We start from the raw sequence: 15,205 nt of genomic DNA, 5'->3' as shown, positions 1-15,205 counted from the left end.
GCCTCAATCTTGAACTCTGCAGACTACACAGAGGTAATTCAGCCTCCATGTCCATTTACTCTTTGGTTACTCTGCTGAAAATGTCACAGGTATCAGGTTTCAGAGTAGCAGCCGTGTTAGTCTGTATCCACAAAAAGAACAGGAGTACTTGTGGCACCTTAGAGACTAACAAATTTATTTGAGCTTAAGCTTTCGTGAGCTACAGCTCACTTCATCGGATGCATTCAGTGGAAAATACAGAGGGGAGATTTTATATATACAGAGAACATGAAACAATGGGTGTTACCATACACACTGTAAGGAGAGTGATCACTTAAGATGAGCTAATACCGGCAGGAGGGTGTGGGACCCTTTTGTAGTGATAATCAAGGTGGGCCATTTCCAGCAGTTGACAACAACATGTGAGGAACAGTAGGGGGGAAAAATAAACATGGGGAAATAGTTTTACTTTGTGTAATGACACATCCACTCCCAGTCTTTATTCAAGCCTAATTTAATGGTGTCCACTTTGCAAATTAATTCCAATTCAGCAGTCTCTTGCTGGAATCTGTTTTTGAAGGTTTGTTGTTGTAATATTGCGACTTTTAGGTCTGTAATCGAGTGACCAGAGAGATTGAAGTGTTCTCCAACTAGTTTTTGAATGTTATAATTCTTGACGTCTGATTTGTGTCCATTTATTCTTTTACGTAGAGACTGTCCGATTTGGCCAATGTACATGGCAGAGGGGCATTGCTGGCACATGATGGCATATATCACGTTGGTAGATGTGCAGGTGAACAAGCCTCTGACAGTGTGGCTGATATGATTAGGCCCTATGATGGTGTCCCCTGAATAGATATGTGGACACAGTTGGCAACGGGCTTTGTTGCAAGGATATAAAAACTTCAAAAACAGACTCCAATGGGAGACTGCTCAATTGGAATTAATTTTCAAGGCGGCGGACACTTTCCATGAAATTGTTTGTGTAGTCAAAACCACAGTTTGCTACCAACATTTTTTTTTATCCTTATCACAGAAATGATTTACCTGACTGTTTTTTGGGAAAGAGAAACAAATTTCATCTCATGTTGACTTAAAAGAATATTTTTTTGTTTCTTCTTGCTAAAACAAAATGAAAAAAAAAAGCCAAACATTTTGGGTTGAAAGAAACATTTTGTTTGATCTGAAATGAAACAATTAGTATTTTTTACTCCCTTAAAAAAAATCTGACTACGTTTTGAAATTCAATGTCATTTTGAAACAAAAAGCCAAAACGTTTCATGAAACATTTGGACTTTTTTTAACCCCCCCGCCATTTTTTTCCAGTTGAAGCGTTCTGCTGAATTCAACCCAAATTCCCCAATAGTTTCAGTCCACCTGAAACTGCATTTTTCAGCGAATAAATGATTTGCCCCCAAAATTTCATGCAACACTATTTGTAACATAAATTTGGTTGCATTTTAAGGCTGTCTTGGTAGTTGGAACTTCTTGTCACTTCCTCCTAGGCAGCAAATGCCTAAGCTGCAGCACAAAATGCAGCAAGGCAAGGTGAAAGAGGAAATGGCTCTTGCCTGAAAAACTTTGTGCAGGTCTGATGTTCCAAACAAAACTTCTGCAGTCCATCCTGATTGTTGTGCAGTGATTCAGCTGGGTTGCTAGGAAGTGACATTTCACCACTGAGCAAATATGTTTTTATTCATATTTGTGTTTGAATTTTGCCCCTCAAGTCCAGATCTGAGCATTACTTAGCATGGCTAGTTGTGCGGTCTAGTCTAGGGGAAAACACTTTCTGTATATGGTTTGCCCATTCTGGGCATGTTAGTTCAACCTATTTTATCCATAGATATTAATTTGAGGAGAAGGAAAAGCGTAAGTATGACCTGGGAGCTGTAATGATGTATGGTCAATGATAATTCAAATATCACTTTTCATCTATATAATCTTCATCAAAGAATCCTAAAGCACTTTGACGTAATTGATATTTTCAAACACCCTCTTGAACCTTGGCTAGGCAGTTAAGTAGCATTGTCCTCCTTTTACAGATGGGTAAACTGAGACATGCGTTAAGTGATTTGCTCATATTGCATTATGAGTCTGTTACCGATCTGAGAATAGAATCCAAGAATCCTTACTCTGTGTCCTACTTTAATCATTAATCTATAATTTCCCCCAAATTTCCGCCACTTGTGCAATTATAAAAGAATTACTGTATTATCTATGAGAGACAAGGTGGGTGAGCTGATCTCTTTTATTGGACCAACTTCTGCTGGTGAGAGAGACAAGCTTTTGAGCCACACAGAGCTCTTCTTCAGGTCTCCTTCACTAACAGAAGTCGATCCAATAAAATGTGTTACCTCACCCACCTTGTCTCTCTCATATTCTGGGAGTGACATGGCTACAACTACATTACATATACATATACACTACATGGTAAAACAGAAGTGCTGCATTGGGAATGCAGTGGATTTGGGATGAAAATGGTAAATAAGGTATTTCAGCTATAAAGAAGATTTCAAAGACTTTGTCTTCTGTGCAGGAAGTGGAAAACTCTGTACACATTTGGCCAATGGTTGATCCTATGCTTCATCTGTTTGAGCTCCTCTTGTCCCTAAGTATAGCTGCGCTGAAATGCATAGTCTCACCATTTGGTAGTACCCCTCCATTAGAATGTTTGATTGGAGTTTTTCTTTCAAGCTGTCTGACATATCTTTCCCTATGTACCCTTCCCGAATCTCACCATACTTTTTTCCCCCCCCAGAATGCAGCAGCAGCAACAGCAGCGCCGAATGTTCACAGCCACCCTCTTGGCATTCATTTTCGTTCTGGTGGCCCTGGGTACTACTGAGGCTGGCAAAAAAGAGAAACCAGGTAAGGTACAATGTAACCAATTGTGCAGTAGATATGGAGCTGGGAGTAGCAGAGAGGGGCCTAGGACCAGATCTTGCACTACTGAAGTCAATGATAGTTTTGATATTGACTTCGGTGGGGTCAGGATCAAGCTCCTAGTTTCTAAGGCCCAGATCCTCAAAGGTATTTAGGCATCTAACACCCACTGAAATTGATTTTGGAATTCAATGGGAATTAGATGTTTAAATATATTTGAGGATTTAGGCCAAAATGTCTTTATTGTATTTATCAGTATGTTTCACAAACTTTTTTTCACTGTATTTTACATTTGGGATGCATGGACTTGTTTCTCCCCCTCAACTAATTAAAAGAAAATAATTTGTTACATGTGGGGGAGTTTCTTGAGTACCATTTGCTTCTTCTCCATTGGATAGATGTGACATTCCATCCCACCTCAGAATCCAAACCCAGTTGGCACAAACCCGAGTTACAGATTCATCCATGACTGAAAAAAATATTTCCCAGCAGAACAAGTCCCTAGCAATAGTTAGGGAGAAGATTCCTTGAGTTATTCATTTCCTTTCGATACAAAGCTGGAAAAAAGAAAAAGAGAATCTAACCTGGCTTTGGTACCCAGCTGGAATGGATTTTTGGATTTGCCTCTTATTTTATGTTGGCCTTTTCCTTGCTTCAGAATTTCTGTCACCTAGCCTGAGGACATATGTCCATATTGTAAACCTGTGCACTGTTTGATAAAAGTGACACTGTGCTCAGAAAAAAGAGCCAATGTTAGGAGGGGATAATGCACATTGCTGTTAACGTACATTGGCAGAACTGTATAGATGGGTAGGACTAAAGTAGCAAGGAATTCTGCAGCTCAAGACTGAGGTATATTGCCAGGAATGTGCACGAAGACACAGGATTTAGAAAGCAGGGATTATTGCAGATTCAGTCTGAAATCCATTGACGATTTGTGAGTGTGAGAGAGAGTCTGGAATAACAGGGTGCTGCATATGAGGACTGAGGTACATTTCCATAATGTGGGTACCCAGAAGTAAAATGAATAGCAGGAGTCACTGTAAGGCCAGACTAAAGTACAGTGAGAGAAATAATGAGGAGTCCTTGTGGCACCTTAGAGACTAACAAATTTATTTGGGCATAAGCTTTTGTGGGTTAGAACCCACTTCATCAGGTGCATGGAGTGAAAATACAGGAGCAGGTATAAATACATGAAAGGATGTGGGTTGCTTTACCAAGTGTGAGGTCAGTCTAACGAGATAAATCAATTAACAGCAGGATACCAAGGGAGGAAAAATAACTTTTGAAGTGGTAAGAGAGTGGCCCATTACAGACAGTTGACAGGATGGTGTGAGCACATTGAGAGAGCTGTGTATGGTGCCCAGAAATGGAATAGCTGAACAGAGTGGCATTAGGATTAAGGTACATTAGGAAGTCTATGTATTACATACTATTTCCTAGTACAGAATGGCTGGGGTATTGCATACCAAGATTGAACTTAATTCACTCTCTCTTTTCCCTGAGGTAGATTCCATGGATAGAAGAATGTCAAATGCTTTCAGTTTTGTTATGAAATTCAGGATAATCATTAACTTTTTGACACACAGATGGAATTTGCTGCAGTGACATGTTTTCATTTAAATGGGAATACAGAAATTAGTTTCTGTGAAAGCTGCCAGTTTGACAGCCGTGGAGACTGAAGTTCTCTTTTTACTCAAAGGACAGGTATGGCATGGTAGCAACAGTACAGCCTTCCCCAGCACTGCCCTGGACTTAAGATCACTTGGGCTATTGGAGAGGTCGCCAGTAGAGTTGAGTGTGTGGTTCAGTCACCTTGCTTTTTTGTTGGCCTCTGAATTAGAGTGGCCACTCACGCATTCCCGGAACACCAGACATTATGGTACTTCTGGGAATAGCATGGGCCCGCCCCTGCCGATGTGACCCTGCCCATGCTGGCATGACCTCACACACACAGTGCGTGTGTGTGGTCATTCTGGCTGGGGCAGAGTGGCACACTCTTCAAAATGGTGTCCTCTGTCTGATACCGGACAAAACCACGTCTAGTTTTGTCTCAGTACTGGATGAGGGACAACTTGGACAAGCTACACATAAAGAGGACTGTCTGGTTTAAAACCACGTGAATGCCGATGAAGTGAGCTGTAGCTCACGAAAGCTTATGCTCAAATAAATTTGTTAGTCTCTGAGGTGCCACAAGTACTCCTTTTCTTTTTACCTATTCTGAATGTACTAACAACAAAGATCCCACCTATGTAACATGGAAACCCATCCATTAGGATTGGACTAAGACTTTGTTTCATGTAGAACCTGACAAACACACATCTGGTGGTAACTGCTTTCGATCAGCAGTGACCCAGTCCTTATTTTAAATAGAGACAGTCCTGAGCTGGAAAACTCAGACCTAGATTTCAGACCTGGATGTTGCCAACTCTTATGCTTTTCATCATGAGAGTCATGATTGTTGGCATTTTTCTTTCAGCCCTACGGCCGAGAGACCTGTGAATATTTCAGAATCTGAGCTTTCATTTCAAAACAGACAGTACATTTCTAGCCATTGTGGGTACAGAGAAATACTGGAAAATATGAACCATAAAGGTACAAAAACTGGAAGGCAAATAAAAGAGCTCAAATGTATTATTTAAAACATCTTATGATATTTTGAGGCCTGACTCATGATTTTTGAATACTTGGGATTGGCAGTTTGGCTAATCTCTCTCAGCGGACTCAGCTCATGCAATATGAAATGAAGTCCAGTTTCTTACCAGTACTCTTGTGCACTGGACCTTTATAACAACCTATCTTTGGAGGTGTTTGGATATGTTTTGGACCATTATAAAAGTAGGAGGGTAGCCATCAGTAATGAAATTTGTATCCATGTTCAGATATACTGACACACCCTTCCCCTGCTAGCTTACGTCCCTGCCTCCAAAATTCAGTGTGTTCCGACATGAAGTACAGTATACAACAAAGATAAAAAGCCTGTACCCCATTACCTGTCATTTCACAAAGCACTCACTCCCCTCTCAGTCCTCATCCACAAAGGAAACCTGCACAACACCTTCAAGAATTGAGCCTGGGAGGTTACATTCATAACTTTGTTAGACACTAAAAATCGTGGACTGAACAGAGACACGGGATTTATGACCTTTTATAACAATCTATAATCCGCGAAGCCCCACTCTCCTCAGCTTGTTTTTTTAAAATTTTTATTTATTGCCCCTCATTTCCCACCTATGTCTAGGGAGGTGTTAAGTGGCCACTTCTTTCTGAATGGTCCTTTGAAATTCATGTTTACTACTTATGTTAAACAATCTGCTTCACCTTGTATTTAGCTGTGCCACTGAGTACATTTCCCAGACCTGAAGAAGAGCTCTGTGTAAACTGGAAAGCTTGTATCGCTCACTAACAGAAGTTGGTCCAATAAAAGATATTACCTCACCCACATTGTCAGTCTACTGTCCTGGAACCAGCATGGCTACAGCACTGCATACACCAAATCCCCCTTGAAACACCATATTAATGCATAAACTCCTGGCCCATGTGGTACTTGGTATTTAATCTGAAAATGTTGATATGCCACCAGCAGAGGGCAGAACATCCTCTTTTGTGAGTGTGTATGTATGAAGATCAGTGATCCCTGATGGCTTCTAGATGACTCCCTTTTCTGGAGAGGTGAATCCTGCCCGCAATGACTCAGAGGCATCACACTCACTGGGAAATTGCCCTGGCCTCAGTGATCCACCCTGGTCTGAAGTCAGTTCGAGGTCAGCCTCTAGAAAGTCAGTCAACCTACAACCTGCAGCACCTTTTGAAGAGAACTTCAGTTTTGATCGATTTACGGCAGTTATGTTATAAGAGTCTCTTGTTTACTGGTTTCCCTGTTGTGATTGTTTAGAGTGCCTTTTTTTGGCTGGGTACTGACCACTTTTCTTGTTTTGATTCGGTTTCCTCGGCTCCATCCAGAGAAGAAAGTGAAGAAGTCCGACTGTGGGGAGTGGCAGTGGAGTGTGTGTGTACCCGCCAGTGGAGACTGTGGCCTAGGGACCCGCGAGGGCACTCGCACTGGAGCCGAGTGCAAGCAAACTATGAAGACCCAAAGGTGTAAGATCCCCTGCAACTGGAAGAAGCAGTTTGGAGGTAAGTGTTGCCCTGTCTTGAGTGATTCAGTTTATCTCCAACTTGAGTATTGGGAAGTGACCCTTTGTGTGTGCTCAGCCTGGGCCAAGGGCTGGTGTGCATGGTCTGCCTTTCTCTGCAGTGCTTCATGTTCAGTACAACAAGAGCTGGTTGGAAATTTTTCACTAACTTTTTTTTTTTAAATGATAAATGGCTTTTAAAATGGAAATGTGTGTGATTTATTTAAATTCTATTTTATTTTTGTTGAGTTTTGAGGCTTGGACAAAGGAGGGGGGATCTCACTAGCTCGGATTACGGCCCATTCAGGAAGTGATGCACTGAGATATACTCTGTAGGAGAAGGCAGATTTTACAGGCCTTCAAGGACAGGGCTTGAGTCACCCCGGGTTTAGTCTATCAGAAGGCAGAGGGTAGAACTCGGCAAATAACGGATTTTTCGATGTGGTGGTCAAGCTGAAAAATCTGAAGAAAAAAAAATTGGTTAGTTTTGAACTGAAACTGATTTTTTTTAATCTTCGCCAAAATGAAAAACTTTTTAAAAAAAAAGTTGATCGGGTCAATTCAAACCAACATTTCAAAACAAAATGGTTTGCTTCAAAAATGTCAAAATTAAACACTTTTTGACTTTTTTTGAAAAAAATGTTCCTCATTCTTTTTTGTTTGACTGAAACTATTTGCCAAATTGTCCCTAATTCACAAGTGGTTTTGGTCACTCTGAAACTGCATTTTTCTGAGAATTTGCTATTTGAATGATGATGATGATGATGATTAATTAATATTCACCCAGCTCTACCAGAGGGACCCTATTGGCAGGACATCCACCCAACCAGAGGCCCAGCAGCATGTTAAAGTGGCTCTCTATTGCCTTTCCACAGTTGTGAATACCCCCCCGCATGGCTACTGCAATCTCCACACTGGAACATGATATAAAATGTGCAGCCCCTTGCACTAGCAGCAGAGACTTGCTGGGGAGTGGATAAAGGCCATAGCATTTAATCCATGAAAGACTAAGAAATGACAGTGTTTCTCCTTCCATCCCAGACAAGCTATGTTACCAGGACTCAGGTATATGGTTGCCCCTGTAGACTCAGCTTTTCTCTACTAAACAGCTTGGATGACTTGAACTGATGATGGGACTACAATGAATGCTGCAGGCAGTTAGTGCAGAAGTTTTGGATTTGGCAGGACCAGTGCTGCACCTGGGCACTTGCAGTTTTTCTGGCCCTACTTTGCAAACTCAAGAGGTTTGGACAGTTCATTTTTAGAAATACATACAATTGCACATCTGAGCTGGATCGTACCCTCTGAACTCTTTGCTCCAATTCTTCACTAGTGAGAACTATTCTGTGGAAAAAGTCTTGTCAGTTAACTTGTAATCAGCTGGCTGGCCACCTCTGCAGTGATAGAGACATACAACTTTATACAGTGAGTCATGGATAAACAGTGGCATAATCTTTTGGTTTAATATATTTTAATTTCTTGCTGAGAAAAAATAGATATTAAGGGTCTGATTCTCCCCGGCCTCATACCCTGTGTAGTCATTTATACTTGCGCAAGCGTGCAAAATATTCTGGTTTGCTAGTTTTCATACCTCATTTGTAAATGATGCTGCAAGATGCGGGAGGGGGGATAGCTCAGTGGTTTGAGCATTGGCCTGCTAAACCCAGGGTTGTGAGTTCAATCCTTGAGGGGGCCATTTAGCCATCTGGGGCAAATGGGGATTGGGCAGTGGGTTGGACTAGATGATCTTCTGAGCTCCCTTCCAAGCCTGAGATTCTATGATTCTATGGTGGAGAATCAGGCCTTTTGAATCTGGAGGATGTTTTCCATTAAATTGTCTCTTCTTTCGTAGTTTCAGTATTAAAATGTAGTTTCTTTTTTATAACGTTAATCCTGTACCCATGCAAGAGCAAGATAGCTATGCTTTTAAATTTGCTCATATTTGGGGGCAAAATTACCTCCCAAAATGTCCCTTGAATTTTTGCTGCCCCCCATACACCTCTTTCTTTGGCTGTCTGATCCACCTGCCTGAAATTACTGGCAGTATGTGCTTGGTTACACTTGGGTAACATTTTATTCATGCTCCGTGATTCTTTTTTAAAAATTCGGTGTGTTCCCACACTCTTTGCAGCGGAGTGTAAATACCAGTTCCAGGCCTGGGGAGAATGTGACCTGAATACAGCCTTGAAGACTCGAACTGGGAACCTGAAGAGAGCCCTTCATAATGCTGACTGCCAGAAAATTGTCACCATCTCAAAGCCCTGTGGGAAGCTTACCAAACCCAAACCTCAAGGTACAACCCATTTGCTACCAGTAATGCACGATTCCGTTTAAATCCAGTCACTGCTGGAATCCCAGATGCCTTAATGGGAAGTCAAGAGTAGAGGAAGGATTGTAATTTCTTGTCCTTTCCCAGCCACAACACTGCTTCTGATCTCCCAGCCAGGACTAAGTATCCAAGCCATGCAGCCGTGGGGCCTTGACAGAGAGGTGGTATGAAGATTTAGAATCCCTCACTGAAACCCACTGCAAATGTACTGCCACCAGTTTGTTATAACTATGGGTGGTGATGATCTCATGGCTTCAGGGTACAGGAGCTCTTCCCACAACCCCTACGGATGGGAATACACCAATAGCAGGAAGAGAAAATGTTTCTAAAAATACAAATAACTTTTTTGCATCTCCTTTTTGTTAGACTTTTAACTGCCTGCTGACAAGCCAAGGCTTTCCCTTGGGATGAGAATAGCTTAAGGAACATTGTTCGCACAAGTCACAGGGAGAAAAGGTTATTCTCCCTGCTGCTCAGTGTGTCTAGAATAACATTGCAAAATCAATGAATGTTCTGTGCACTTTGGATCATGTGGTCTCAAGTCTAAGAGAAGTGTTCGGTAATGCAGGGGTGGCAGGAAGAAGGGGCTGTGTGTGTTGTCTCTTGCTGCGATTAACAATGCAATTCCCAGTTTGCGGACAGCCATATGTCCCACTAATTCATCCTGTTTCCATGTGTCACAGACTCTCTTGGTCAATATCAGACAAACTTGTTTTCTTTCTAATCACTTGGGCTTTTTAATGAACTCTTCTGCAGCAGCAGCAGGTACAGGATAATTTATAGTGGGCGCTTAGACTGCATGAAGTACCACTTTGTCTCAGACAATATGCCTCATGTAGACCACATAGGGCACACACATGGCCATTTTTTTTGCCGGAACAGATGCTATTTTACTTAAAAACTAGCTGAGATTAAGCAGATTCCAGAGTTTCTTATTGCTTTCTTTCTCTGAATAAATATAAAAAAATACTATGTATGATTAAAAATGACAGGTGTCCCCTATATTAGCAACTCCCAAAGTGTCATCATTGGATCACTAGTGGTCCATAGAGTATTTGCTAATGGTCTGCTCCTTATGTATCAGATTATACATACTTCTTTAACTAAAGATTTTGTCTGTTTGTGTGTGTGTGTGTGAGAGAGAGAGAGAGAGAGCTTTACAATCAGTAGAGCTGTAGCTAATCTGCCTTGTGCATCATTCACAGAATTATCAGATGAGTTATGATTCTAGAATCTGGGTTGATGATGATGTTCGAAGGACCAAACTGGATTTTCAGAGACCAGCTGAGTTTGCTGCATTTGGGAGGTTATTGGATAAAGCTTCATCCTACACTACTAGAAGGCCTCTGCAATCCCTGTCCCCTCTGGTTGGTTGCTCTGTTCTGCAGCTTTGCTAAGTCAGCATTTTCTATCAATGACTGACAGAAGGGGGCAGAGCGAGACAAGCCGAACCGTGGTGGAGGAACACTTTGGGGGAGAGATGCGGTCAGATGGTGGAAAATCAGCCTTTACGCTTTGGAGTTTTTTTTAAAAAAAGAAAGCTTTGTTGGGATTATTGTAGCAGCCCTTGTTAAATTGGAACTGGCTTTCCTGAATCAGGATACTGAGTCACTCTATCAATGAATGGAGCTATATGAACAGAGAGAGGTCATGTAAGTTTGGACTACTCCAAACACAAAGGTTTTTGGGAGCTGAAATGCTGGTTACAGCAAGCCTGGCTGTGCTGCATAACTTAATCTGAAGACACAACTCCATGTGTTTTGACACAATGCAAATGAAAAATGGGTGTAAATGTAGGTCTTTGCCGTTAAAAATTATAGTAACTGAAGGGATAATTTATACTCTCAGATCTTCACTGGAGATCTTTATGGCACATTCCTGCACTCTACCCCCATGCCCAACTTCCATAGGCATAGGCAGGAGTTCTGTGTGGGAGTCAAGTGTAGAATACAATGGAGAAACTCAAGGTGGACAAGAAATCAACATAGTTGATCTAAGAGCAGAATTCTCCCGTGTGTGTGTGTAACAGGAACACCATGTTAATTGGATTGTAAATGGTGGGTGGGTAGGGTGAGAAATTAGAATGTATTTCAGGAGGACATAAAAATCTAGGTGGAGTTTTTTTAGCTGACCCACAAAGTCTTCGCTCCTGAAATACCGAATGGGGCGAGACTATATTTTTGTTTCAGAAAGTGACTACATTCTTCATGAGGAAGAGGGAATTGTAAGATGGATTTCAGTGCCCACCTAGAATGGACTCGGGGACTAGATGGAGGAACAACTAAACTGCACTTTGTTTCCAGTTAGCCTGGGACCCTGTTTAATTTGTTAGGAGGAGAGAAACACGTTGTTTTGGGGCAGAGTAGTGCATGGAATGCTCTGTACCTACATGCTGCAACTCCTGTTAAGTGGGGGTGAACTGCAGTGTCATCGATTGGCTATTACTCCCACCAGGGATCACAAACAGCAGGAAGTATAGTGGCTGTTTGGTATCTGAGATCTTCTCCATCAGATTAATCTTTTTCACCTCTAACCATTATGCTTCAAGAACAGTATCTCTGTTCTTTACCAGCAGGAAGGTAAGCTCTGATTATCTCTCCAGCAGCGCTAGAATGAAAGGAAGGAAACAAAGCAAGCAAACAACTGAATGTTGGAAATACAAAGTAGATTATCCTGTTTAAAGACAGACAGAGAGAGAATTATTTGGGCTCAATTTCAAACCATAGGAACAGAGATATTGCCATATTAGATCAGATGGTCCATCTAGTCCAGTACCCTGGACATTGCCCAGGACCAAATGCGTCAGAGGAAGGTGTAAGTGCCCTGCTGTAAGCAGTTGTGGAATAACAGCCTCCTAAGCCCTAGTTGTTAGAGATAGGCTTACACCCTGAAGTTTGAGGATTTATATCCCTTCCAAAATTTCATTTAAAATATTTATTCCTAGAACTCTGATGCTCTCATTATCCATGTAAGCATCCAGTCTTTTCTTGAATCCTGCCAAGCTAGCTTCAGTGATATCTTGTTGAAATGAGTTCTGAAGGCTCCTTGTGTGTTCTGTGAAAAAGTATTTCCTTTTTTCATCCTTAAATTTGTCGCCTTTCAATTACATTGAATTTCCCTCTGTTCTGGTATTATGAGAGAGGGTGAATAGAAACTCCTGATCTACCTTCTTTAACCATCCAGTATTTTATATACTCTTATCATGTTCCCTCTTGTTTGCCTTCTCTCTATGCTAAATAGTCACAGTCTTTTCAACCTCACTTCATAAAAGTGTTTCCATGCTTCTAATATTTCTTATTACTCTTCCTTGAATTCTCCTATATTATTGCTAAATCCTTTTTTGAGATGAGTTGACTGAACTGAACACAGCATTTCAGGGGAGGGCCTGAAATATATTGATTTATATAAATAATGGCATTTAATAGTCTCTTTATTATTCACCATCCCATTCACTATGCATCTTTTTTATGACCACTTCTATGCATTGAACGGAGATCTTCATTGAGCCGTCCAGAATGATACCCAAATCTTTTCTCTGGATTGATGCAATTAATTTAGACTCCAGTAAGGTGTATTGGTAGTTCACATTATTTCTTCCAGTGTGCAGTACTTTGAATTTTTTAGCACAGACTTAACCAAGTTAAGGGAATGGAACAGATGAAATTCACTCTCAAGTTTTTCATAGTCATCTCCAGTCTTAACTGACAATAATTTTGTATTATCTGCAAATGTTGCTACCTCACTGCTTATCCCCTTTTCCAGCTCATTAGTAATTACATTGAACAACACTGGTCCTAGGATGGAACCATATGTCTCCTATTGTTAACGTGAATATTCTCTTGGCCACTTCACAAGATCATTGTTTGATTTTCTACAAGATTGCTCTTTGTATTGCAAGAAGGAAAAGTGCATATAGAGAGGGAGAAAAATAAATGTTAAAGACTTCCCTTTAGCTGTCCCACTGGGAGGTATATATTTTGTTTTTTCTACGAACCTGTGTGAGCTCTAACAAAACTTCTGCTAAGCTAAATCAGTGCAGCTACTTATTAACCTCAGGCTTGGGAAACTGGTGACCTGGGCTTTTGTTCCCATTTTATACATTTTCTTTATTATTAACCAGTAGCCGTGGAAAGGCCTTAAAATGGTCTTCAAGCTGTGTCCAATCTGTCATTGTCTGATGGTGGAATTTCGTTAATTCAGATACCAATTTTAGAGCTTGGGAAGCTTGTTTCAAATGAAGCTATACTTCTTCCTCACCAGAAATTGATCCACCTCAGCATTCTTTCTTTGCTTGGTACTGCATAGCTGCCAACTTTAAGTATTGATTGTAGTCTGCGACACCCTCCATCTCAAGAAACTCTGCTGACTTTTAGCAAGAGAACCTACTGAATCAGAACCCACTACATTTTCTAATGGGCACTTTCCTCTGGAAGTTTGTTGGGGAGCTACAATAGCTGATGATCATGCCTTGATCCTGGGTTGGAGGGTCATCATATTTTGACACACCTACATCCCAGAATGAAAAATTTGATACATTCTTGAATTTGGTGCATTTTGATTGGGAAGTTGTTAGCACTCAGATTGTGATATCCCAGATGCCATAGTTTGTGTGTCTGTTGCATGAATGAGGCCATGAGAAAACGTGTCATAGGCTGGGAGAGAGAAAGCAATATTTTTTATCATGGAATCCCAGCAGAAGCAACTGAAACTCCTCAAGCATATATAATCATACATTCTAACCAGTGTCTGCCATGCCAGTGATGATCATGGTCTTTCTAAACTATGCTGACAGATATGAAGGAATCAGGCACTTCTGGTGAGCAGTTGCTCTAATGGCCAACTTGCGTTGATGAGCGGAAAGCATTGCCAATAAACTCCATCTGCCCTACTTCCTGGCCACCCAGACTTGACTGATGATTGTTCAGGTTCCAGTTGACCAGAAAGTAAAAGAATGAGTTATTGTCAGGTTTCAGAAAATATTTTTCCTTTGCTTCTCAGAGGGGAATAATTTATTTTCACTGAGCTTGGTTGTCTCAGTGGGGGGTCTCTCTCTTTCCTTGCCTCTCACTTGCCCTGTCTTCCCATCTATCTTTCTCTCATATTTTTGACTGTTTGTTCTTCATATTAAAATAATGTGAGATTAAATCATCAGTATATACCTATTATCTGGTCATATTTCAATGTAGCCCTCTTAATTTCTAACTCCATTGTGATGTTTTCTCTCTGATTTTTTTACACATATTTTCATCTTCTTCCCCATCCCCTCCTCCTTCCCATCTTTCTTCTTTATACATTTTTTATGTATCTGCTCTGAATTACCATGCTGTTACTCCACTCAGTCTCATCAGCCAGGATGACCAGTTAGTATTGCTCATGCTCCAAATACAGTTCACCAACTTGTATTTGCAACTTCCAACCACTCTCATCTTTAATGCCAGGGTGTGGCCTGAGGAAGATTTCAAGTCCCAGCATCCAACATTCCAGAAGGTTGCTTGAATCAACCTTCTATGAACATTGGATTATGTTACCTTAAATACCTGTGGGCTTCCATATTACAGGTAAAGGTGGCTGCAGTCTGCTCCAGTAAAACAGATAAGGGGCAACCCTTGGGCTCTTGGCAAGTTGTCAATGCAATTCTCTCTTTTTCTCAAAGTGTGGGTGTCCATACCCCAGAGGGAATATAATCCTCTTTGTATTCTTGCTTATATCATGTCTTCTGGGCATCTTGGGTAGGGTTTACAATACTAATGCTAATATTCTGCAGTACATAGTGTGTTTTATCTAAGAATCTTTACAGACAACAATTAGCTAATCCTCACAACACCCCTGCAGGTGAGGGAAATGCTATGATCCCCATTGTGGAGAGGCATGGTCTGAG

General features: G+C 41.1%; 1 protein-coding gene across 1 annotated transcript in view; it reads left to right on the top strand.

The window, feature by feature from the left end:
* Window positions 1-2,738: 2,738 nt before the first annotated feature.
* The window catches only part of PTN (pleiotrophin), a 32,716-nt gene continuing 20,249 nt past the window's right edge, over window positions 2,739-15,205 (top strand). The window contains exons 1-3 of the mRNA XM_077831976.1: window positions 2,739-2,847; window positions 6,826-6,999; window positions 9,130-9,291. Coding sequence (XP_077688102.1) covers window positions 2,739-2,847; window positions 6,826-6,999; window positions 9,130-9,291 — 445 coding nt within the window. The remainder of the gene's footprint in view (window positions 2,848-6,825; window positions 7,000-9,129; window positions 9,292-15,205) is intronic.

Source organism: Eretmochelys imbricata, chromosome 1 (assembly GCF_965152235.1).
Source record: "Eretmochelys imbricata isolate rEreImb1 chromosome 1, rEreImb1.hap1, whole genome shotgun sequence".
In the NCBI taxonomy this organism is placed as follows: Eukaryota; Metazoa; Chordata; order Testudines; family Cheloniidae; genus Eretmochelys; species Eretmochelys imbricata.
The sequence above is the reverse complement of the archived record's forward strand: the minus strand, read 5'-3'. Positions and strand labels throughout refer to the sequence as shown.